The 27,924-nt window shown below is 40.4% G+C and overlaps 1 protein-coding gene across 3 annotated transcripts in view; it reads right to left on the reverse strand.

Moving 5' to 3' along the window:
- Positions 1 to 27,924, reverse strand: part of nrxn2b (neurexin 2b) — a 658,484-nt gene that overhangs the window by 440,608 nt on the left and 189,952 nt on the right. For all 3 annotated transcript variants that reach the window (XM_069159139.1, XM_069159138.1, XM_069159137.1), the window contains one exon: positions 17,849 to 17,866. In XM_069159139.1, the coding sequence (XP_069015240.1) occupies positions 17,849 to 17,866 (18 nt within the window). The remainder of the gene's footprint in view (positions 1 to 17,848; positions 17,867 to 27,924) is intronic.

Raw genomic sequence — 27,924 nt, forward strand, 5'->3', positions numbered from 1 at the left:
AGTAGCTGCTACCTCCTCCAAAGGTCTTGTGATGGCAAACAGTTGGGTTAAATTGCACTATTAAGGTCTCATTCATAATATTAGATCATATTGAAACCTTCTTGGAGATTTGCATAAAAAAAAAAAACTATGTAGACACGACAACAGCTCCACAAGTACCCCTGCATTATGTCCGATTGTTTTACTAACAATATCTCACACCCTGACTGTTACCCCACTCTAAATTAAAGTGTTATTACATTACAAACCGATTCATTCTGTCAGGCGAATATTACAAATTCCTATAATTCTCTGCATTTGGACATTAAAGCATCCAAGTGAAGATTGATTGTACATCTCCCTCTCCATCCACTGCACATCAATAAACTGACATTTCTGTAAACTCTACAGAAAGTGTGGACGCTGGTTTACCTTGAATCTTCGAGTCACAATGTCTCCATAGAACAAAATCCAACAAAAGACACCGGAAATTAGGCAATATAAGTGCAAATATGAGCGTCTATACATCCGCACAGCTGTAAACCCCTTAATATAACCCAAAAATACATGGCAACAACAGTCACATTCCTAATCACACAACACACACCCCACACCTCACACTTCCGTACAATGAAGATGTTGTGTATGTCGTGAGGAAGGTCGTCCACTCTTATGCCCATTAAACCACGTTACACAGTAAAGGCTGTGTGTCACCGAGGCCACTGAATCACAGTGATCCTTCGCCCATTTATCAAAGCTTGCTTGTCGATGACACAGTGTCCTCGGCTGAGAATTCGTTCTTAAGGCCACAATGCACAGTCGAGGTCAAATGTAAATGTGTCTCTGTGTTGCATGGTAGAAAACAAGAAAACAAAAAATATATATATATACAAATACAACACAGAGACACCACAAATACAGTCGTGTACACATACAAAAAATACATTTAAAAAACTGTCCTTTCTATATTTTACTTGCAAGGATTTTGATTCATACTCAGCAGCTCATTTTTATCTTAATTGCAGTAAACAACAAACAACAGGAAACAACAATGACTGGGATAATGGAGATATTTAATTTGGTTAAAAGTGGTTTCAACCAAATCCACCAATATACAATAACAACCATTGAAAACAACAGCATATTACAACCCATTTTAAACTGGAGTTTATACTTCTTAAGCTTTTGGAAACTGCATGACAGGAGCAAAGGATCACTATATATAATTTGTGGTTTCTTGTTTTGTCTGGTAAACATTTTTCTTTTAGATATAAACATTTAAGCACTGTGGCTGGTCAGAATGAATGAATTCATATATTGAACTTTTTTTTTCCAGCAGCTAAATGCACATCAAAAAAAATCAAAAACATCCAAATTACGAGTGGGCTGCTGACAAAAGACACAAACTTTTTTCATTTTTTTTTTTTTCCCCCATTTCCTGTCAATTGTAACATAACGGGACACAAACACCTGTCAGGGTTCTGCACGACATCTCAGCCTGTTTTGAATTGCAGTCAGTGCGGAGACGGGGCCAGAGCAAAATGGAGCTATATCGCTGTCAGAAGCTGTCAACGTTTTAATAACTGAGAGCTTCTCTGCTGTTCTCGTATGATGACAGGAATGCATATATTTCCTTTGTCTGTTTTATTGTCCCCTCTGCCAGCTTCTCTTCCTTTTGCCCCTCATTCCTCCACTGCCACTATCCAAATTCCAGCTCGTTTGGTTCCCTTCTTTCGGTCTCGGGCTCGTCCCTCTGTCCGTCCCAAACCACTTACTCGTTTCCCTTCATGCCAGTTCCTTTCTTCTTCTCTCCCTCTCTTCTCATCTGTAAGGCTGCTCATGTCTCTTAAGTCACCGTAATCTTACAACATCAGCGCTGTAATGCGTCTTATTATGGGTAGTGGGCATGGCAATCAGAGTTATAAACCCTCGCTCTCCTCCAAGCCTCGCCTCCCTTAAATCCACTTTAATTCAAGCTCTTGCGTGCTGCATGGGGTCTTCGGGGGGGGGGGGGGGGGGGGGGATATGTATTCAAGGCCGAGACTCCTGTACCGACTCTCGCACACCTCCGCCACACACAAACTCACACCACCTGTTCGGATTCCTAGCATAACCTGACAAACCTGATAAAGATGTCATTGGAGCAATTCCTTGAAAACATGGATTATGTCTTATAATAACTAGAACTTCATCCTCCCCACCCAAAATAAAGTTGTATTTCTTGAGCTGTGAACGACTGCATAGGATTTACACGCGAAGCTAAGAAAACCTCATGGCCAGTGTCTTTGAGCTGCAGCTGGTGTTCTGCAGGCTACTAACCACACACATATTTTAATTTAATTATCATGTCTGCTGTTGTTTTTTTTTTTTTTTTAAACATCCACAGCACTCCATACGTCTTATTCTCCCACGTGACAAAAGGTAAATAAAGCTTTCTGTAGTTTTCTATGTAATGTGTGTATCATCGTCTTCCTCAAAGGGGGTGGTGCTAATGAAAGAACACGTGCGGCTGCTTCTGTGTGCAGGTGTCTGCTTTGGAGATGGGCAATGCTGTCACTGCATATATGACAGGAAAGACAACCGTATACTTGCACTCTAATTGAATTTCTGCTTCGCCTTCTGTCAGTTAGAAATTCATCAGAGAACACGCAGCTTGTAAATCATTATAAATGCATCAAAAGGGGCACATGAATAAAGCAGAAGATTGTAAAGGTACCGACTTCAACTTTTGGCTGTGACTTTGCTTTGCTTGCTTGGTAAAGTGGAAATTCCTCCACCTGAAACAAACTTTGTGAAATAAAGTTTAGCCACACTAGGTGGCAAAGATCGGATATTGAATATTCTCCTCACTATCCAGAGCTTGATGCTTCAGTGTAGAAGGTTACATCGGCAGAGAAATAAAACTGTCTTGCAAAGACAGATTTTGAAAAATTGACACGAGATCTATATTTTAAAGTGCCGCCTGTTTTATCTGCAGTGACACACCGGCCTTGGAAAAAAAAAAAAAAAAAAAAAAATGGAGGAGGGACACAATGAGGCTGAGAAGGGAAGTATTGTATAACTGTCTCATCTACATCAGTTACCTCTCAGCGACAGATTGTGAGCTTTACAGTTAAATGAGATGGAATGGATGACGGGAATGATGAAACAGAACAAGAAGTAACAAACCTCTCATTTAAACCACCGTCTGCTGGTGAGGCCATATTTCTCTTCTGTCACGGATTTTGTTGTGATCGCAGGTTTCATGTTTCATAATGAAGGCTGTTATATATTGTCTGTAATTTAGTTGAGTAGGATGTGACTGCTTGAGAAACAGGAGGGCTGTTTTAAGGTAAAGACAACAAGAGAAGATAACATAACAATAACGGATTCAAATGAAGCCTGAATACATTTGATTGTTTTTCGTTTACAGTTTTTCTTTACTCTTATTCAATATTTTTTCACTGGCTGCTGCATGTCTGAAATTAATTCTGTGCTGCGCATGCTAAATATTTCACTGCATTTGCTTTTCCTCTGTGAAACTGACAAAACTCAGCTCCAAATGTTCGCCTGTTTAAAATGCTTATAGGCTGACATACCCACATTCACACACACTCAAGTTAGAGGAGTAAGAAGACAGAAGTCAGTGATAATGATTAAGTCACACATATTTTTGGCACAGTGAGCAAAAATCACTTTGTGGAAACTAGTCGTACCATTGTAGTACATATGAGCTGTATCTGTGTTTGAGTGCGTGTGGGCATCGTGTAGGCAGTGGCAGGATGACGCACTTTTTATGATGTCATCTGTCCTCTGGAACAGATTGGATTTAATTGGTCGGTCGTTTCACAGCCGCATGCCTTTTTTTAACAAGCACATCTATCAATCACACACACGCACGCACAAACGCACGCACGCACGCACGCACACACACACACAGACACACAGACACACACAGTTCTAGTAAAAACTCAATCATCTCAGCTGCAGAGTAGAATGTATTTCATCCCACACTGCACTCAATGAAGTACACAAAATTTTGTGTGAGTGATTCATATCAAACTGCACGAGGACACTTAGATGGTGCACACATACACACACATAAATTACATGCCCTCTCTCTCTCTCCATAAACAGACACACTTGCAGCGATTGGCCCTCTTGCTCTAACAATGTTCGCTGAGGCCCATACAACATGTATCCTATAGTGACTGTGCAGCCATAGATCAACCTTAGCCTCATAGTCGGGCTTTGTCCTACCCGAGAGCAAATCCCGTGTTCCTCTTTGTTTGCAGGCCTTGGTAGCACTGATAAAACTCTAGGTCCACTGGTTCCCCCATTTATCACCTCCAAGTACCGGCTCGCCGGATGCTTTACTCCACAGAAACACCACAGGACTAAGGAGGATGAGCTGAAGGAGTTGAAGAAGCATTTATTTCCAATAATTGTTCATCTTAGCCTTGCAATTGAAAACCAGCTCTATCATGAAGATCTGTGTTTCAGTCATCCTTTACAGCAATTTCTAAGGTTGAAACTCTGCACTCATTTGTGTCAGCAGCTTATTATGACCCACAATTACATTAGCGGTCGTATAAATATTGACAACCTGGTGTCCCGGATAAAATGATGCCGTTCAGATTAGGTCAATAAAATGCGAGTTCCTCCTTGGTAGAAGGCAGGTTGGGTGGATGGTTCGATAAAAAAGCAGACTGCGCGAGGTTGCATAACTTTAAAGAAGTAGTAGGATAACTTTAACGCATAACATGACTGAAGTCATCATTTTTACCCAAACCATTCTCTTTCCCTGATTCTAGTGTTTTTTTGTACCTAAACCCAACCAAGAGCCTTAATTTAGGAAACACTCCTGTCAGTCATATTTGAGGGAATGAACAGATGACTATATGTCTGTGGGTTGGGGGAGATCTTGCAGTCAGGGTAAGCTTACAGGTACACAATCTATTTAGAATACCCATCTCACATCGCCCACCAGCCACCTTCAGGCGGCCCGTGGCTCATATGGGAGAGCAGATTGCCCATTAACCATAAGATTGGTGGTTTTCCTTCCCACATGTCAAAGTTTTCTTGGGCAAAACACTGAACCCCAGGTTGCTCCTGATGGCAGGCGAGCACCTTGCATGGCAGCTCAGCCAACGTTGGTGTGTGAGTGGTTGAATGGGACGCAAACTGTAAAATGCTTTGAGGCCGCGAAGGTGATAAAGCGCAACATAAGTGCAGACCATTACCATTCAACTCTATGAAAAGATGGAACATGTTTTTTTGTGTTTTTTATTGTAAATGTGTTTCTGTTTAGCTTTAGATGGGCCTGCAGTTCCGATTATGTCAAGTTTGTGATGACGCAAGTGGCCACCATTACTTAGCAGTGTTTAGACTACTAATGAATCAGGGAAGAGCATGCAGTGATTTTCCTCAATGTCATGTAAATAATAATACAAAACAAGAATTGACTCATGCACCGAGAAGAAAAGAAACAACCAGCGACATATTGACACATTTCTTGCCTGAAAATGATGTGTATGTCCTGTGCCTGTCTCATCTATAAAACTGGTTAGATACAACATCCTGTTATAATGTGGACCATCCAGTGAGAGATACAGATTGATAGACTCGGGGAAGGGAAGGGCGGCGATGAAATCCTGTGCCAGCCACTAACATCCAAACATCCATCCAGCAAACATTCACACTCTGTGTTGAGACCACAAGCCTGGGAGCCAGGGTCCTATCAACGCAAGCTAGTCCATCATAAAATCACAGAGCAGCAATGCAGCAGCCTCTGTCCTGCTACCAAACAGGCTCCTGGTCCTTGTAATGGTGGCTGTGGAGTTCTTTTCTGCTGGTTTACGAGATGAGATGAAACAAAAACTGGCTGCTGAGACGGTGGAATACAGAATTTCGTAAAACCTACTGTGCCTTATCATCGAAGGTAATAGACATGGGCTGTGCACTATTTAAAAAAGTGGAGAACGTTTTTACCACAGTGCAACTTTACCAACTTATCAGAGATATAGAAAGGAAAATGGGACAGACCACCTTGTCAATTTGCATCAAGTACATCAACTGTCATTGCCACCCAGCATTCACTGGCACATCATTTTCTAAAATATCACACATGAAAGTCAAAGTATGCGGCAAAACCTTTGTATGCTACTTATAAATTGAATCACAGCTGTCAGTTTGGTTTAACTGCAGTCGAAAAACAACATCTAAAACATCCTAAAAATGCATACTGACGCCTGGAGTGATCACAAGTATATGCCGTTTCTGTTGAGACACTTGAAATCTGGTTGGAAGTGAACTTTAGCTGACCCAAAAACCACCCAGGCTCCACCATACCTAAGTGGTTACTTAAAAATCAGCATCAACACAATGTTCCTGCACCAGTACACTAAGAGAGAGAACATGGATTCTACAGATTGCACATATTTACCGGTTATCAAACACACTGCATGGCAAGGCCGCATTCATTTATCTTGGTTATGAAAGGCATGCTCTGATAATCATTGAGTTTCATGTCCATTTTCATCCCAAATGAAAAGATTCGCTGCAAACACAAACCGCAATAATGTATATAATGGGATTCTGAGCAGTGGAAGCTGCAGCTATCAGATTAGAGAAAAAAAATGCAGTTTGTGTAGCATGACAGAAGATATACAATATTTCCAAAGCGTGAACAGTTGCTGGAAAAACTCGTTAAAACAAGTAACAAAACGTAAAACATGAACAGTCAGGTACAGGAGGTACTCAAATAGAGATCACTTAGACTTTAATCAGGAAAAAAAAAAAGCTATGCGTGTCTGTGTGTATCGTGCTGGAGGTCGGCATCTCGTCTACGTATGGATCATTTGTCTTTACGGTGCAGGTATCACTTGTGTATGTACATTGCTTAAATGCCTCCTGTATGCGTCCTGCCACGAGTGTGCGCGCTGGTTCATATTCAGACAGGTTGATTCATGGGCCTCATCCCTCCTATCGGGTTCCCTATCGATCAGGTCGGCTGTGGGCTGCTGCTGACCGTGCTCTGGGAAACCACAGAGCAGCTTTGGCGAATAGATACACGGTGAGAATGGGGTGTATTAATGCCCAAGTTTGCATTTCAACAAAGTTGGAAATTACATTAGCAGGTTGAGACTGTGCAGTAATAACGAGGAGGGAGATCACATGGGATCCGAAGTGGTGACATCAATCATTAAATGATGAATAAAACAATGAATCAGAAAATATGAATACAAGCAATCACAGACTAATACAAGCAACAGCTAGTTTTGACTTAAATATTGATGACGCTTGACCCCGACAGTGACGGGATCCAGTGGCTCTGTTATGCTGCAGAGTTTTTTTTTTTCTGGCAGAGTTTGGCTCCAATTGTTCCCTTAGGGTGAAGGGTCACTACAAACCAATACAAAGTTGCTTTGAATGATCACCTTTATATCATGATGAAACATTTCTAACCTGATGCGTATGGTTTCTTTCCAGAACAGCAATACTCCCATCCATAGGGCACGTGGGTTCACGGATTGGTTTGATGAGTAGGAAAACGATGGGAAGCAAATGCGATGGCCTTTACAGTCATCAAATCTCAACCCAGTTGAACACCTATGGAAATATGTTGGACTGATGGTGACAGCACCCTCCACCACAATCATTGTTTTTGCCCCTTCATTTGTCACCCATCTGTATGTTAAGCATGATGTGTGTTGATGGCAAATAAAAAAAGGAGTACCATCATAATTTATTTGTTGGCATTTTACACCAAACTTTCACTTACTCAATAAATAACAGAGTATATGGTTGAAACGATACACCTAAAGAAACTAATCAGTGTTCATTTCACTGCCACTTTGTTCCCCTGTGACAGAAATAGACCTTCATTTCTGTCAGTTCAGTAGCAAAAGGACAGAATGTGATTTTTACATTAGCATTAGCACAAGTCAGATTCGATCTCTGCTGGGGCAATAAATAAACTGATGGCAGCCGTACAGCTTATGCAAGCTAAAGAAACTGGAAGAGAGTGTTTGTAAAGCAGCTGAATGTGCCAGAAGCTCAGTGTCTGTCATAATGATGGATGACCTATCCCCATCCCTGTGGGGTTTTTTAAGGGTTACACATGAAACACACACACACAAACATACCCGTGGAGTATTGACACTGGAATCAGAGTACGGCGCCGATTGCTTTACATACTTATATATTTACTATCACCATAACCTGGTCAATGGCAAACTGGCAATGAATTGCAACTGTACCATGTCAAAGTGGAAAATACAGCCATCAGTCCACTGCAGCATACCGTGTCAGAGTCATGTTTTGCATAGGCAAGAAAAGTAAGGTGCCTCAGCTTTAGGCAACAAAAAGCACATAGTGAGGGTCCAAGAAACATTCATTGTTTGGGTTTAAATCAATCATTTAAGTAAAATTACATATATAACTTGCTTAACATATGTCAAATAACTTAAATATTGTATTTAGATAACTTATTTATGCTACATGAAATACATTTATGTTGACAAAAGTTTTCAAGGTGTAAGTCCCGTGTTTGTTCCATTCAATATCACCCTTTGTACTGACTGTGCATTGTAGTCCATAACACTTAACTGAGCATTTACTTGGAGTCTATAACCACTTTTTTTTTAATATCCTGAGGGTGAATTTATGACATTTTCTTGATCTACTCTTTGCCTTTGAGTGTATATGTGTTGTTGTTTTTTGCTGTGGTGTTTATTTTTTTGGTCAAGCACTTAAATGTACTGCATATGCATGTAAATGTTTTAATATGAGCCTTTTACGTCTATTCTATTATTGATTATATTGTGGTATTTAATGATGATTAAAACATCACTTCCAATGCGGGTTTACAGGTAAAGTATGTGTGATTTATTAATGGCAATGTGAGTACTACATTTTACTACAGCATCTCTTTTAAATAAGCATGGAAATCATGAATGTTAATTATTCAGGTTTGGCGCTATTGCAGCTCCTCGTAGGGATATGTTCATGACCCATCAAAACCCAAAATTATTTGTGATACTGTTGTGAATCAGGTAAGCATCCAGACCAAACTTCCACCAAGTGAGTGCAGCTCTTTGTAAACATGCAGTGTTCAACCTTGCCTAAAAGCTGTTTGTCACAACTCCCTGCCAGACTAATTTAAATGCCTTCTCCTTTTATTTCACTCATCACCAACAAGTCACAATATTATCACAGGACTTAATTAAACCGCATTTAAATAAAGCTAAAGAGCAAATAGACGTGATCTTCCTCTGTCTCAGACACAAAGTGATATCTTGTCCACACAGTGCTGCTGTATAGAGTTCAGAGGTGTGTGCAAACAGTCGATTAGAGTCTGGGAAGTGGACAGTTTGCCGCTGACTCCGTCTGTCATCGCCTCCTCAGATCCACAGTCGCACTGTCATGACCCTGAGGCAATACAAGCAAGATTGCGTGTTTGTGCACGTATCTGTGTGCGAATGAAAAATAAAAGAAGATTGAGTTTTATAGGGTCAGAGTGGGAAATGTACGCAGAGAAAAGTGATTCTGTTCTTTGCAAAAGAGCACTTCAGGGTTTTACAGTTACATTTAAGATTAGGTTCATGTCCAAGTATGAGCAAAAGTAAGAGTTAATTTCATTCCTACAGTTTTATTGAGAGAACGGATATCATAAAATGTGTAATTCCACTTACACCGCACTCCGACTTGATAACTCCTTTTATCCTAGCAACAGTTGTTAGGATCCTTTCCTTAAAAAAAAAAAACCTGTTGAATACATGAGATGATGTATGCAGTGTTTGCCACCATAAAAGAAGACACCAAAAGCAGATTTTGTCAGCAGGAAATACGGAGAACTCCATATACATCAAAAAAGGGATGAATGCAGTCAAGTTAGAGAATCAAGGCAGTTCACGTCGTAAGACTAAAGGTGCAAAGGATGTGCGCGTGTGTGATAGTGTGTGATAATGTATGCGATTGGCCCTGGGCAGTACCCAGCACCAGCTGTTGGTAATAAGCTGTTGCCGTTAATGAACGCACCCTCTAACCTGTGGAGCTACAGGGCACTGGGACCCATCCACAGCAACGACCCGGTCCGATACTTAGCAAACACTCCTGCTGCTCCCGATAATATAACCCCATCACTCGGCCCCGTTCTCACATGCCAGCTCTTTCTCTACCCTCTCACTGAGTTAAATCAACTTAATAGACCTGCAACGGACCTGCAGAGCATTGTAATGAAGTTCAGCCTTGGGCTCGACACAAATGGCAAAGGACACCGTGTGAATTCATGCCAGGGAGGAAATATGAACAGAGACGTCAGGTTTTCGTGCAACTTGTAACGCAGTGGCATTACCTGCAAAGTTCGGTTGAGATGAAAGTATAAATTGTGTGTGTCTGTGTTGGTTCTGGTGCTCCCAAACCTTTGCGCTTTCACAATTCTGCAGCTATGTTTTAAAAGAGTGTGTGTGCACACTGTATGCAAAAACAAGTGTCATCCTCCTCACATGCATTGTTCTCTTTTCACCTTGAATCTCTGTTTTTCAGTTTTTCTTCATAGATCTGTTTGCATGCACACTCCTAAACTCACTCTGACCCGCATTTTACACTAAGGATGTGTCCGTCATGTCGCCTGTGTGCCTATTTTATTATCCTTCCTGATTTGTTCATGTTTCCTGGATTTCTGTGCTTCTATTATGGGTAAACGTTGTTAAACCGTTTATTTTCCGTCCATTGTGTGGTTATTGTCCTACTTTGTGCTGCAGCCTACAGACAAAGTTAATACACCCTGCTGTGTTTTAGTCATTAAAAACATGAATCCTCCTATTTATTGTGCAACTATTTCACATACTGTGACTGTAGCAGGAGGACAGTGGATTCCTTGTCCAAATTGAAACTGCAGGTGTGGAAGGTGATGTAGTGAATATTTTTTTACGGGCGGGAGTTTGCACACGGGTGTTTTATTTTGAAAATGTTCCCAGACTTTCATTTTGTTGTCTCGAGACATTTCCTGCCCGGCCGATCTACTCTGTTCTACTTTGCCGTAGTCTCCGAGTGGCTTCCATCTGAAATAGACTCGCTGCCTATCTTTAGCGGAGCAGTGCGGCGAGCCGCTTCTGAGATGCTGATGAGACGGACCAGGCCAGTGGGATATGAAGCATTGACTTTAATGATGGCAATTCACTCCGGCAGCTGTGTCGGAGATGGAACGCGTCGCGTCCAGTAGAAAATAGCCTTTATTTCCCCAGGAGACAACAGAGTATTTCTTACAGTGCGCTTTATGTCAGGCCCCACTGCACATAAAAAAAAAAAGCACACCACCTCTGTCGTAAATTCAATAACTTCACTTCCACAAAGCTTGCATTGATTGAAACAAGGATCCCAAGAACTGTGATCAAATCCGAGCTAATTAGTAAATAAAGTACATCGCCTCTGCACTGTGATCTCAGAACAAGACGGAAAGATTAAGTCTCAGTTTTTGAGTGAAGGAAATCAAATGTGAATGTTGGTGGTCTGTGCAACTTCTCTTTGATTTGAGGATTAGAGCTATGGACTGTTCACCGCTGTCTTAACAATTACTCTGAGACTAATGGAAGCGGACGCCGTTAATCTTCACACGCTGGCACCAATGTACATTGAGCAGTGCTCTCCATCTCCTATTCCGAGTGTGTAGTCTCACGCTGCTCAGCTGAATATACAAGCACAACGATAACGTCCTATCAACTCGCCATCATTTATAACAATCCAACGCAATTTCTCAGCAGTCAAGATATTACAGTTTAATTTATTCGTTTGAGACGGGACAAGAATGAAATATAATGGCAGTAGGTTTGAGTGATTGCCGTGTCAGGTTTTTCTCCAGCTTCCGAAAATGGCAGAATGTCAGCAGAGCAGTTACAGAGTCACCGTCTGCAACATAAACATTTCCAAGTCATGATTTATTAACATTAGCGTTAATAATGGCATTTCTAAGCCAAGCTACAGTCAGACTGAATATACAGTCTGATTTTTATGGGTTCATATACGATGGAAAAGCAGCCCGGTGTCACAGCAAAGTGGGTAATACACCCATCAGTCCAGTAGAGGATACTGTGTCAGTGTCACATTTTGCCTCGCCTGCGATTGAAAAGTACACGTATGTGACAGTATGGTCAAAGAAAGTGGTCATGTGACAGGGATCAGAGTGCAAAGAATGATAAAGTCAGCCTAGAAAAGAGGTCAGGGGTGGCTGATTGGAAGCACCAATTCAACTCAACTCAGATCTATTTATATAGCACCTTTCATACAACAATGCATCCCTAAGTGCTTCACAGAGCAAGATAAAAGCAACTTAAAATACAATAAAAACAAGAAAGGTAAAGATAAAACAATAAAACACAATAAAAACCCAAACAAGAAATGAACAAATACAACATTAGAACCTCGAGGAAAAGCCAAGCTAAAAAGATACGTTGTAAGTTTACTTTTGAAAATGTCCACACAAGTGGAGTCCCTCAGATCCGCAGGCAGGCTGTTCCACAGCACTGGGCAACAATGACAAAAAGCGGACTCTCCACAAGTTTTTGTCAAGATTCAAGGTATACCCGGGAGACGAGCATAAAATTATATTTTTGTTGTGTTTCTAATGCGAGTCTCAAAGCTAAGGTCACAGTGCAGGATAAGTCAAAGGTGTTTGACCTGGTCCTTGGTGTTAAGTGTTAGGGGGTTGAGGTGACTGGCCAAAATTTCTCTATGGGCTTTTGCACCAAAAATTATAACTTCCGTTTTGTCAGAGTTCAGTTGTAGGAAGTTGTTTGACATCAATTTGTTTATGTCGTGGAGCCAACATAATCAACTTTCCACTGGGCTAAAATGATCATGTGATACTGAAATATACAGTTGTGTGTCATCAGCATAATTGTGGAATTCAATGTTGTGCTTTCTGATGGCATTACCGAGTGGCAGCATGTAAAGATTGAAAACACCTGACCTGGACCTGAGATTGACCCTGGTGGCACCCCTTACAAAGTGTCAGTTTACTCAGAAGAGCAATCCCCGACAGCGACAAAGAACCTCATTGCCAGACAGATACAATTTGAACCACTTTAAAACGACCCCTGAGAGATCAGCCAAGTTTTCGAGCCTATGCAACATTATGGCATGATCTACAGTATCGAAACCTGCTCTGAGAACCAGAAGAAGAACTGAGAGCTTTTTTGAGTCACTTTTTGAGTCACATGACTTTTGCCTGAGAGGACAGTGTTTGAGTCTGTGAGAAAGCAAAAGTCAGCATGGATTTCGTTTCAATAATTTAAGTAAGTTAGTTACATAACCTAATGTATGCAACTTACGTAACATCGGTTGAGTAACAACTTAACGTATGCATTATGTAAAGAGAAGCAAGTACATTTTATGCCTAACCCTATCAAAATTGTGACTGTCACATTTAACCAAAATCATGATCTCTTCTTAACTCCAGCTGTGTGGTTTTGGGTGCCTGAACCAAATGTGTGTTTTCAAGCCTGTAGGCGAGGCAAAATGTGACTGACACAGTACATTCGAGTGGACTGACAAGTGTATTACAAACTTTGGAGTGATATCAGAAGGGAGACAGGGTGCTATTATTTCTCCCCCTTGTATCGACATCTATCGTGATTAATGAGTGATAAAGGCCTGATTATGTGAACTGATGATCTATAGTCAAACTCCTGACTGAGATAAAGGGGCACAATAACAACACCCTGCATGTACTGTGTCTGCATTGCATCAAGAAACACATATGAGACATCTTAAAGGAGGAAGGTGGATACAAAAATAATATCCTTGTCAAAAACTGCCTGCCAGGACAGTTGTGAGTAGAGAACGAGTGAGACAAGGTGCTCACTGGCAGTTTTATAGGACACATGATACAGAAGGGACATTTTACAATCAGCTGTAAATGTCTTCTAATTTAAGTTAGCCAAGAGTCTAGTTCAAATGTGAGATGCATGTAAATCTAAGTCATACAAGACTGTTGAAATCAAGTACGCATACACATATTGTTCTATATATCTGAAAAAGAGGTGCATACATTATAATTTCTTCCCCATGTTTATTATTTGTATCACTTTTTAATTTATATATCCACGCATCACTCCACATGTGCTGGCCCAGGATTCCGCTACTCAAGCCACCACTGTCTTAAGACACAGTGGAGCATAAAATGGCATAAATGGTGCCTCAAATGGAGCAAATGAGTGGCCGTTTAATTGTAGTGAGTTAAACTGGTTCCCCGCGGTAGGCGATGAGAGCTGGATGCCTTGAGTAGTAATTATCTCAGGTAGCTATCTCATTACCGTCCTCCTTTAGTATGTAAATGTGGCCACAGGCCTGGGTTTTATATTGCCGATTTCCTACTTTGTTGTGCTCTTCCGAGGCTGTGACGTTTATCAGCAGGCAGGGAAAATATCTTAAGTACAGGTTGCATTTCCAGGGATAATAGAGTTTTTTTTTGTATTACCTTGGTTTGTGTGTGTGTGTGGCTGGTGTATACGATTTGCCAAATCGCTGCAATCAAACAGAACATCGCCTCGATATGCAGCATTTTCATGATCAAGGGGATAAAAAGAAATCATAAATTAGGCAAGTTGGTTGGAATTGGATAAATGGGACAGTGTTAACACCACCTTGATGCCAGTGATGCCGCTTCATTTTCACGGTGCTGCTGATGCTTCATTTGAGTCTGTGGATCCAGAAGTTCATCAGCATATGTTATTGACAATGAGTTGCCATATTATTCATTAGTCATTTATTCCACAATTGAAGCAGAAAATCTGAAGCTGTTTGATTGTTAGTGAATAATAATAGACTTTGTGAGATGTGTGAAAATAATTGAGGCAGATTTTTTAAGTATTTTGTTGGAGCTTGTCTGTTGAACACTCGTAGAAAAACAATATGTTTACTAAATGCCACCTCCCACCCCCATTACAGAGCTTGAATCCCTCATTTTTCCTGTCCAAATTGTGGATGTGTGCTTCACCGAGCATTCTTGGTAACATGTGTGGCGAGCAGGCCAATCCCATTGCAGCATCAGCATGAAGAGGCTTCTGCTGGCTCTGATTAGCCTGAGGTTGGCATTCAAGGGAGAGAGAGATGCTAATCATCTGATCTGTGGAGAACAAGGCTTGAGATATACCGAGGCAGACAGAGAGATGCAGGCAGAAATATGTCTCTGCCTCTGCCAATGCCATTTTTTGGAGTCGGATTGAAATTCAGCAATAGGATAAGGATCCCTGCTTGTTGTTGGCCTCGCTGCCTTTACATCTAAGGGATAACAATTATCTCTGCCACTACCTGCCTCACAAGGCTGGCAGTGAAAAGAAAAAACAGACTGTCTGGAAAAATAATCATATTAACTCAGAAATATATAAGCAGAAATAATGGGTTTGTCCACACGGATGTGGGGACAGGTTGAAATGTATTCCCATGTGGGTTTACCGGTATTTATTGGATGTTGTGGATGATGTCAGCGTGAGTGTCTGCATGTGCACTGCAAAGGTTAAAAGAAACTTGGTGAAAATTCAAGCACTGTATAATATTTGGACCAATAAACTGAAAGGGGAAAAACAAGTTGCCTTACAGCAGAATGTGACTGCACAACAATTATTTTGACTGCACAATAACATAATAACAGTAATTACTAATTTCCAAATAAAAGCCAATATTCACTGCTGTTGCCTCACTAGTCCTGAGGAAGAACGTGATTAAGCTCTCACGTTTAAACCGCAGTGCCACTGATGGGCTCAATAATTAATGAAAATCACAGTGTATTCTGAACAAAAATACATCTGGCAAAAAATATTAAAAACATGAGCCAGTCAAAAGTTGTGTGATGACTTGATGAGACCTCATAGATCTGCAGAACAAAAACCATGATGAATTTGCAGACAGCTTGTGTCTAAAAAGCAAAACTGAATTATCTCTCTTATTTGCCCGGTGGTTTTAATGAAGAAGAAACTCAATTTCCACTGGCCTCTGATCAAATTTTAATTAGTTTTTGTTCTTCCCCCTTCCTGGATTTTAAATCTTGCTGGGTGTTAAGGCATGGCTGTTGTATTTGAGTGTTTGTCCCTGGTCTTCTATACATCCCCGCAATAATCATGCCCCTAACCAAACCTGCGGTCCTCAGCTAGTTTCATAGCTGCCGCAGTCAGAAAAAAAAAATGTCACATTAGTATTCAGACAACATCAGAACTCTGGGCCAAACAAGAAGACACACACACAAATAGCTATTCATGTATAGGGATCAGCAGACATGCTTGAATTACCACAGTGCAGGACTCACAGGGGAAATATACACCACGGGATTGGTTAAAAACATTTTTATCACCATTTTGTGAGAAAAAAAAACGGTATGCTCTTTCCTCATTACATGTTACACATTCTGCTGTGCTGGAGATTCCTATTGCAACTTCATAATGCTAGTGGGTACTGCAGCGAGACAAAGCTAATAATTAGGAGGTGAACAATAACACTGACACATCACTAAAGCAATAGTTTGCTGCTACAAAGTACAGTTTCAAACTCTAACCATCTCATTTCCCTACCGTCTGAGTGAGGTGTTGATACATCCCATTAGTCTGACCATCGCACATTGATTTTAAATGATATGCTGATGGAAAGCTAGTGTGCTGTGACACATCAGCATATTTGTGGAAAAAGCATCTGATTTAATAAATACATTGGGCCGAGATCAAAACAACACAATAAATAGGATTTGACTATGAATCTGAATTCCCTCTCAAAGATGTCGCTAAATGAAAGTGACCCATAAACCCCTCAAAAGGACAAACAGGACCTGCTTTCTTTGGTTTATACACAGCTCTACAGTGCACAAGTGTAATTATGTTAGGTATCGTTGGGAAGCTGAGATTCTTGTGATTGGATTAATGTAGACCATTTCAAGATACAATCATAACAACAAGTACGAACAAGAACACCACTGAAGAAACAAGTTACTACAATATTGATGTAACTTACCTATTAAGTCTCAGTTTAGCAACAATCAATAAAAGTATGGTTAAGTTGACAAAGGTCCAGTACATTCAATTCAGTGCAGTATTTAGTCCAAAACAAATTGTTGCATCCATATTGCACACGGACCGCTGTCGCATCATTTCAAATATCCACATATTCTTGGTCAAATTTGAGCTGGGTATATTAGACATTGTACTTCTGAAGAGCAACCAGTCACATTACAAAAAGGTAAGCACTCAACCAGCTGAGGCAGATGGACAAATTGAAGCTGCCTTACCACACAAACAAAGCAGCAGAACATGAAGCCCTCCAATAATCACTTTCAAAAACTTTGTGAACGACAGAGGACCAACTCCTGGATCATTAAAGGAGTTAAGTGCAGCAAAACAATATACTGATTGTTAACAGAATTATACCTTGGTTCTCAAACTGGCAAACCGCTCAATAAAACCTTTACAATTCCCATTAACATTCTCACAAAGTAGGAATTCAGAATTCTGTCTTGTCAGAGTAAACTGTTGGAAATCTCCTTCAGTCTGTAGAAAGGTAATGCAGTTCGCAAAATCAAATAGCTGAAATCCATGCAGAATGAAAATGAGAGAAAAGGAAAGACAGAAAGAGAAAAATAATAAGTTCAACAGTGGTTTCCAGTTTGTTTTGAAAAGCTGTGTATCATTGCTTATTGCACACCGGCTGAATTCAACCCTAACCCTTTTAAAATTAAAAGGAATGATTGCTGGTTTGTTGGAGTGTGTTCACGCAAACCGAGCTGCACTGTATAATAAAGAACGTCTGTAACCATTCAGTTGCCGTGACAACGGGGTGAGTGCATATGAAAAATTATGTAAAGGTGGCAGAAAGTATAGAAGAAAAAAAAAACTTGGTTACGACTTACCAACTTGGGATGAGTCACCTGTAAGGGAAGACAAAAGAAGAGGAAGATAAGATGCATTATTTCAAAGCACAAAACAAAATGTTACTTACACGATATACCTGCTCACCAAAAGAGAGTCACGACAAATAGAGATATAAGTGCAAGAGGAGAAAGAGAGAAAAGTCAGAATGCAATTAGCGTCTGATTTGTACAAGTGCTTGTAAGCCTCAACACAGAGCTGCTAATTGAGATGGTGGGAGGGAGGAAATAACCACCGCGGATGTTCAGAGGCCAGTGTTCATATTTTCTTTATAAAATAAGTCATAAAGTTCAAAAGAAAACCTTTGAGGCAACAGCTAACTTCTTCACATTCACTTTCCTTTTTCCTCGGCAAATAACTCATGAAATCCATTTAAAAAAAGACTATGTTGAGAAGTTCAATAATAACATCGTCCGTGGCAGGATCTACCATGTAGTTTTCATTTTCAGAAACCCTGATTATATAATTATGCATGTTTTATTAAACGTAAGCAACCTAGCCAAGAGGAATACTGATAAATAAATAAATAAATAAACAACCAAGGATCTAAAACAGAATAATCAAACAGTTTAGTAGCAGTTTAGTAACATCAATATGATATGTTTGGGTGCAAGAGTCACTGAGTCAGTTGAGTATTTGACTTCTGGTTACCTGTTAAAAGAATGACATGGCACACCAACCTGTGATGGTTAATTATACATCACACCACACGTTGTTCATGTCAGAGTCAAGCAGAGTGACATAAAGCATTAAAGCATGGGGGAAGACAAATGAAGCTGTGAAGAAATGAAAAGGACCACCGATCACCCCACTGCTGTTGGATTCCATCCAGTGCTCAATACATGACTTCAACTCTGTAGACTTGCTTTACAGTCTTTAATTGGGAATTTGACCCTACAGCATGAATCAATATTTATATTGATATATCTGTGATATATATATATATATATATATATCACAGGCATAATTTTCATCAGAAATATTGATCCATGATGTAGGGTCAAATTCCCAATTAAAGACCGTAAAGCAAGTCTACAGAGTTTACAGTAGGTGTTAAGATCAATGCAGGACGGAGGGCACATCCAATTAACTTGTGAAAACCTTTTTTTCTTCCCCCCCCCGTCCCCCCAGAGAAGTTGAGCTGATGACATGGTGGAACTTCTACACTGCACCATTTGAAGAAATCTAAACACTTGTCCTGGACATGTGCCTTCTTTTAACTCCACTGTTGAACATTGCAGCAGTTTTACACATTTCTAATGCCATTTGTGAAAAACCTATTGATACTTTCTTTGTTGCTGTTGTTCCTTGAACTTGAAGTGGAACCTCACCATGCCTGGTGTGTGATGATGGTGGTTTAAGGCTGATGGACTTGTTGAAAACAAATAAGAAACGTGAACTGCATATTTCTCATTTCATTTATGCCTTTAAAAGAAATTTTGAATCTGTGTGTTTGTTTATGAGCTTACTTGATTGACGACCTATACCTCATCCCAATGAGATATTGGTTAGAGTTCCCTCAAAGTGCCGGCTGTAGTGCCGGCTGTAAACCGATAGTCTGTCATCAGCTCATTCAGTCCCAGCGCAAACCCAAAGTGTGGGGCGCTTTGCCTTTTTCTTGATCTGAGTTTCCAAGCACCAGAGCTGAGACAGAGCTTACATGTCCACACTAGTGGATGACGGCAACGATAGTAAAGGTATCAGAGGAATAAACGCAACCAATACGCCCCAAGTCTCCCAGGCCTCATTCGTTAATATCCTGGATTCTGACAGGGGTATCTCCCACTCCCGAGTAGTATCAGCTGCCCCGCTCGCTCTGACATCGACAAACATGCTCTCACACACGGGGTGTAGCCAATGACGGGAACAAGTGAGAAGTGCGTGCGTATGCGTGTGCGTGTGTGTGTGTGTGTGTGTGTATGAGACAAGCAGGCAAAGATAGTGCAACAGAGCAAATGAAGAGAAGGTTGGTCAAACGTAACTCATCCATCATTCCTTTCTCCTTCTCCAAGGCCACAGCGAGTGCACCATGAGAGAAATAAAGACGTACAAAGCGGGAGACATGCTCCCATGTAATATCATGTCATGGCAGCTGGGTCCAAATATAAAGTTATGGCAGCCATCTTTGCAGTGCGGGGCGCAGAGCTGGGGTAACCAGGTGAGGATATATAATTCTGGAGGGCTGATACAGGACACAGGAGCAGAGCGATAAAGTATCTGGTGACCCCTGTGGTATAGTAAATAACACCGGCTGACTGTGTGGCACTCAAGAAGGAAACATGCTGAGAGGTGATAAGGAGCGTTCCAACAAGCTTTGGTTCTGCGTTGGCTTTTGTAAGCCCAGTCATACATTCCCTGCACCGTTTGCACTGAATGATACCCTTCATTACACCTAACAGTGCATGGAGCATTTTTTTTTTTTGTGACCATAGTGCCATCACTGAGGACGCAAGTTGGAAAATGACCGCTGACCACCTCCTCCACTTTTGGTTTTGTGTAACCGAGTCTCAGAGGTGAGAAGCAGTGACCCTTGTCTGCTGTCGATTTACTTTCCATCTCTGACCACACTCTCCACACCACCGGGCTGTCAACCCGTCTACTCCGTGAATGGTTGAGAGAGAAGTGTGTGGAGGGAACAAGACGCACATGAACAAGTGAGGTGCAACACAGACACACACAAAAGGAGAACTACAAAAAAGACATGTTAAGGGCAAACCACGGTGGTCCACATTCCAGGTAACCGATAATAAAAGCCAAAGAAAGACAAATACAAGCATTTTAGCAAAATATAAATAAATCACTAAGTTATTAGACAACAAAATATGGTTTAAAAAGAACACAGTTTAGCCAACTGCAATATAGCTTATAGCGTAATAATCAGCTAACCTAAATGTTTTATTTATTAGATAACACAAATATATATTAAAAAAACCAGTTTAAAGTCATAAATTGCCTACAGTGAAATGTTTGCTTTGAGGATACATTTTTGAATTGGTACGAGCAGCCTTTGATAGTTCACTTCTAATTTTGATTTTTTTTTTTGAACCATTGTAGCACCTACAGATAATGGGCTCCACTCACTAACAGTGCATGCACACAAATCTATGCTTAAACCGTGAGTACGAACAAATGATGACTACCTGGCTGTCGTAGAAAATGTAAACAAACACCTTTTAGCATATTAAAACAAACTGCATTCATTAAAAAAGGATTTAGTACACAACAATATTGAAAACCGTTAATTTTCTCATGCATTGACCAAATGTATTAAATAGGCTAACCAAATTGATGCCATTTAATCCATATCAAGTATTCTATTAATTTAAAATATTCATATATATATATATATATTCACATATTCACAGATAATTGCAAATATCACGTTAATTCTGAAATAAATTACCTGCGGCTATACTCTTGCTGGATGTCATCACTTTCACCCTGATTTCTAGGACATATTCCACCCATGTTGGATGTTAATTTGTTAATAATTGCTGCCAGTGTCTCATTCTGGCTGTCAGATCAGGTGCTCTTTGTCCTCCACGTGTTTCCGTCTTTATTTTTGGTATGTGATGTGTTTCTTTGCGTTAACTTTAATAGCAAACCATTTTTTTTTAACCCTATGACCCAGGGCTATTTTATTTAGCATAGTTTCACTCCCTTCACTTTTAATGTCATATATCAGTCTTTGTTGGGGCTAATCATTCAGCATAAGCCCCTGTGATATTTGCTATAACCTCAGCCAATAAATACGTTGTCATTCATTTTTATTCAAAGTGGGATGTAATTTCAGCCCACATGCTGGAGACAGAACAGAGGTCAGCTGTGATCTCAAAACTTGCTTTATCTCTGATAAATACTCGCTGCGCTATTGCGGTCATCGGGTTCTAAGGGTTAATCTGTGCCACAGTGTGCACTTCAGGGGACGCAGCAGCCTCAGTAACAGCATCCTACGCCACATTTTTTTTTTTAACCATAGTTACTGCGGTGAAAACACTTTTTAAAAGTGTACCTTTTCTGTCTTCCACTTCAAACACTAATGTTTCAATTTCCGCTGTTGTGGAATTTTCTTTTCCATTTTTGGTGCCATCTCTGTCAACTTCTCGTCACTCTCGCTTCACTTCACCGCTTTCTTCATGAAGCTCTAGACAAACAGTGTACTTATATGGAGAGACGGGGGCGTGGCAGTATGCTAATTGCAGAGCGCGGACACACGCCTGTCAAATTAGAATGATTCTGATTCACTAACATACGTGTGGTGGTGAGAACAAAATTGGCAGGTTTGCACGTGTCATGAATCCCAAAGTGATTTTGCGTGCACACTCACTTTGTGTGCAAAGTAAGAACATTTCTATGCACATATTAGTGAATGAGGCCCAATGGCTCCTTTTTTTTTTTTTTTTAATGAGAATGAAAATATATATCTACCAAGACATGTCCTGACTAAGTATGGCCGAAAGACCCATTTAAAAGCAGAGCTTTATTTTGCATGACATAGCAGGTAAAGAATGGATGTAACTAATGATATTAAAGGCACCTACAGTAAATGCCTTACAAATAGATGAGCTAGGTTCAGGCTCCTGGTACTATGCATACTGGCTCACTGGAATATCTTGCTGGGACATTTGATGGAACAGAAACATCTTTGACAACATTTCTTGTTTTGTGTGTCAAGTGTAAAAAAAAAGTCAAGAAATTGAAAATAAACTAAATACATTTAAAATGTGTATATTTATTTTTTATACTTACTCACTGTTTTACAAATATCTCATACCTACAAAGAAATATCATAATTTCTGCTTTTGGACCTGCTACTTCTGAAAAACACACGAGAGGTAAAGACAGAGACGATGGATATGAGGCAACAACATAAACAACACATCAGAAATCAATGACTTCATTGAAAAACTCTGACCTGAACTGTTTAAGTGTTAATATTTCGTCTCCACACCCCGCCGCGGTTTACAGACCAGAGACTTCCTGGTGTGGTCTCATGCAACGTATTGCAACTATAAAAGTTCAACTGCATGTGTCAGTGGCATCTGCACAGTAATAGAGTTATCCCCCGTGGTGGGCAAAGTATGGAAATAGGAAAGATGATTGTGCATTTACCGAATCCTCAAGAGACTGTGGGCAAAAATCTATACTCGTACTCTGATGTAGAGGTGAGAACCCAACTGCTGGAATGACTTTCTATATCAGTGACCACCAAAACAAAACAAAAATCAGAGCATTCTGCCATGATCAAGATTTTGTATCACTGGTGGATTTCACCCCAGGCTAAATGGATAGAAACAGTTGACTACTCACACCACTGCAAGGAAAATAACACTCTAAAATCCCATCCAAGAGTTTCATCACATACAATCACCACCTATGCACAGTTTACAATATTGAAATGTCTCTCAGGTTACCAGCATCTCCCACACACAGGTTCTACTTGGGCGGCCCGCCTGGGCAGATTAAGACCCACAGAGTTGGATGAAATCACTCGGTTCCGGGGTGGTTAAATCTTACTTTAGGAGGCCTTATTTCACTCTTGACAAAGACATTTTTGACAAAAACCTGTGTGAGTTAAGTGCACTGCAGTGACTGAGTGGAGACTGGAGGCTTCTAATACGCACCCGACTAGCTAGCATCTACTGATAGTCTGCATAGGCATTTTAGAAACTATCAGTAGTCTTGATGTGATGTGTTTAGGGAACATCTGTATCTACCAAGAGCTTCCATGTGAGGGGTTCAGAGAATATTAGTAACTAGCAGCATCTACTGATAGTCTTCATGTGAGGCGTTTTATTGAACATTTTGAAATTGTATTGTCTACTCATAGCCTGCATGTGAGGCATTTGGGGATCATCAGGAAATTGTAGCCTCTATCAATAGTTTGCATGTACAGTCATTTAGGGAACATGAGTAAAGCGTTAGTATCTACTGATAGTATGCATGTAAGCCCTTTACAGAACATCTGCATCTACCAATAACTTCCTTGTGAGGCGTTCACAGAATATTAGTAATTTGTAGTATCTATGATAGTCTTCATGGGAAGCATTTCAGGGACATCTTTGAATTGTAGCTACAATAACTAACCCGGGTTACACTCTCCCCCTCTAAATGTTTGAGTCTCTGCATGCGCATCTGTCACACGCCGTGCCATCCACCACCACATGTGAATTAACAACCAGTGGGAAAATCTGGACTTTAATTGGAAACCAAATACAATGTTAGTATGCTAAGGAATGGTAGTAATGAAATGCAATCCCCTGGATGACATATAAAACGGTAAAAGCAGTTTTTTTTTTATTAATGTGGTAAAAGGAATGTTGTACCCAGTTGGTACTTAGAAAACAATGCAAATTAGTAATATGCTGAGGTTACTTAGCCTTTACGGCTTTGACATGAGGTAAAATGTGCTTTTAGTCAAGTGCTATGAACACAATTTGCCTTTGATGTATCATTCAAAACGGGACTTTTGTTCAATTACAGGAGGAAAGAGATGTCAATGAGTTACCCAGTTGGGTTTAACTTCACTTCCACATGTCATCAACATGTAATAATCCACTCTTTTTTTAAATTTTCAATAGCACCCTAACCCTCCTGTATGTGTGTATGCATGTGTGTGAGATTTACTAGAATAATGTAGGTTGTACATGGCAGAATCTGAAGCTATTTCTACACTTAGGGGGAACAAATGAACACTGAAATGACGTTGCTCAAACTGTTACATTTTCTTTTCATTTTCATCAACACTGAAGTCTGGCAGGTGTGTCAGGTTTTGCAATTGGAAATAGCTTTTGATTCCCACAAATGGTAACAATTACTGCTGAAGCTTTACATTTAATGAATGTTTGCAGAGGGTTTTGCTGTATAGGTACCTATTGATGTGTGATAAAAGTTTCCAAATACCATGCATGACAATGAAGTTTGAAACTGATGTGCCGACTTTAAGAGCTGTGCATTTGAAAACAGAATAATTGACTGTGAAAAACTGAACAAACAAAAGAAAATACATTTTTAAACTCGAGTTCTGCTTGTTAATTTATTTTTTGCCATTTCTCTTCAACAATCTCTGCCTTTACTCTATTTTTCTTCCATGTGAAGTCCAGAGATTTCCATGTTATCACTGAATCTTCAACACACACCGCAATGTAGAATTTGGAATTGAAAATTATATTTGCGAGAAACTGTAATTCACGCCATGGCGGGTCATTGTTTTTAAAGGTTGGGTAAATGGGCCATGAATTTACTCAGTATGTACAACTCACAGATTTTGACTGCTTTAGTCATTAACTTTAATCAAAACTAAAAATGTAAAATAGGCATCATGACCGACTGAAATCACAATAATTATTATCCTGAATCCTTGGAAGGAGGCTGAGCTAGAGTTAAGTACAACCACCATCAAGGCCCCACTGCAACATTCAAAGAAATACAAAAAGACAGGAAACCTACCCAGTCCTTAAAATACCACCTCAGAGATAGGCTAATGTTCTTCAGAATAAAAAGGAGGGAACAGAATGCTGTCCCCCCCGAAGCAAACTGGTTAAAATGTATGCCATGTGTAGCAACACCAGAGCTCTGTGATCTGATTAGAAAAGGGTCCTCACTTCCCTGGGATTCAGACCTCTTCAAGTCTGCTGCTGAGTTAATTGGGCCCGCACCCAAGGCACTAAGCTCAATTAAGAGGGCACTTTCAACAAAGGGCATACCAATACTGCAACCACAGTCAGCAGCCATCCAGCTTACCAGGGAGATCATCTGTAGCCGTGAGATGGGCATAAACCATTCGGCTTGGACTTTGTTCTGCCAGCAGGAGCACTCCACTGAAAAAATATATACTTTATTCTGTGAGGCCTCAGTCCAGGACTTGCAGGTATCTCTGGACAGGTCATGTGTACAAAGGGGTAATTGGGACTACTTGGACCATACCTGCCATCAAACCCATATGGTGAAGCCACTGTGCCCAGCTGAACAGAAATTCTAACTGAAATAACGAGAGAGGCATTACATTTCTGTGTCCTCTCCGTGGGTTGAACAATTGTTGCAGTCTGTGGCCCCAGAATCTAGCCAATCTAGTCTTCTGAGATTGCTTGAGCCAATTATGGAGGTGCAATCACTAGGCCTTGTATGTGATTAAACAGCAAAGCGTTATAATGACACACCTGCTTCCTTGAGAGACCAAAGCAGTCAATCCCTGAGGCATTAAATAATGCTCACCTATTGTCCCCTCATTCAGGAAAACAAACTTATTTCATGCATTGATTGAATGCAGGATATCCCAACGATATCTTGAAGTCCTGTGCAACCTGGGAGTACTTTTAATAACAATATAACGTGAACAACATTGTGGCTTAGGGGGAAACTGCTACTTGGTTGAGGTCTGGAAGCGTTTTCCATCGCAGTCAAAATAATACAAGACAACACAAATAAACAAAAATGATCAAATAAGAAACAGGATACGAGAGGCAGCAACTTGTGACTCGTATTAGTGTTTGCAGAGCGACTAAAGGGTGGACCAATCAGTGACCAGTGTCGGTGGTTAAGCACCCTTGTGGCATGTTGACGGCTGGTGACAGTGATGAGCGCAACTCTAAGTGAACTCTTGGTGACCCGAAAAAAAAGTTGGTAGTTGCAGCTGTGGCAGAGTGTCGGCCGATTTCGGAGCGAGCTGAATTAACCCGAGGTCTACGGCCGGTAGGATGGAACATCTGCGAACCATTCTCTGTGGAGGGTGACCAGACCGATATTCAATCAGTGAAATTGGGTCGGGTTCACACCAGGGTACTTCTTCACCTCAGTAGTTCATTAATAAGGACATATATGGCCTGCCGGAGGGTACTGGCGACAAGCAAACCAGACCTTAGTCATTCAAGAGACTTTGTTTGTTTGTTTGTTTCTTTGTTGGCACCAAAACTATTTGATTAGATTCATGATAAGATCGTGGTTTCAGTTAAAATAGGTACATTGCATACATAAATCAAGCTTGCACCTACCTATATGGTAAGTTTATATACATGCAACTTAAAATAAGTCAATCTTGACTTTTGTTTTCACACAGGACAGTCTTTGAACCATTTAACGACACAAAACCTCCACCCTACACAGTTGTTCTCCCTCTTTACACTTACTACCTCACCTGACTGCCTCTTTTGCTACTGTTATAATTATTATACCCACTGATAGTCACAATACATGTAACCTTCTGGCCTCCTAGTAGGTGCAGTCTGCTCAGTCTGAAGCATAATTATGGGAGTGATGACACCTGATAATGGCCATTTAATATGCTGATTACTTTCGCTTCAGGTGCAAGGTATTGGCCTCCCTGTAACATGCTCTTTGCTTTTCCATTATATTGACGTTCTCTTCCCAAGGCTTGTCAGAGTCCAGTCCCTCCCTTCATACTGCTTTTCTAATTGTAAGAAGCACGCAGCTTGATGGTGCCTTCATCAGGAAATGGTGTCATACTCACAAGCCTAATAGATGAAAAATTTACTTCTTTTATTTTTTATATTTCTATTTATTATACAAGTATCACTCTCCCTCACCCTCCTCTCCCTCCTGTGGCTCTTGTATTTTCACACTTCATATTGGTTGATTTATTTATTTGTGTGTCCTGCAACATGTTGTCTCATGCCTAGCATCCAAATATGGATCTAAAAAATGCTCGACACATCCAATAAATACAGGTTTTTCAACAGATTTGTTTTTCTTTTTAAATCGAGGATTCCTGAAATCAATGTAAGACAATGGAACACAAAATTATATTCATTCAACACAATGCCTGGATTACAAAAATTGCTACTCTTCAGAAATGCATTCATATCTTAAAAGACACTTGAGCTTTCGATCATATTTCAGGGTCATTACTGGAATCCTGAGCAGTCAACTAGGGTTAAATGTGTCCCACTGTCACAGCTGCCAGGTCAAGGTAAAAAAAAAAAAAAAATAATCAAAAAAAAAAATACAAAAAATCAATCAGTCAGCCCAGGTTTGTTGGAGATGTAAGATAATTTGACTGTAGCTGGTTGAATTCCTGTTAGTTGGAGGAACGTCACTGATA

The sequence above is a fragment of the Embiotoca jacksoni genome, unplaced genomic scaffold (genome assembly GCF_022577435.1).
Source record: "Embiotoca jacksoni isolate LCO1_2020_lvr unplaced genomic scaffold, fEmbJac1.0.p SCAF_24, whole genome shotgun sequence".
Taxonomy (NCBI): Eukaryota; Metazoa; Chordata; class Actinopteri; family Embiotocidae; genus Embiotoca; species Embiotoca jacksoni.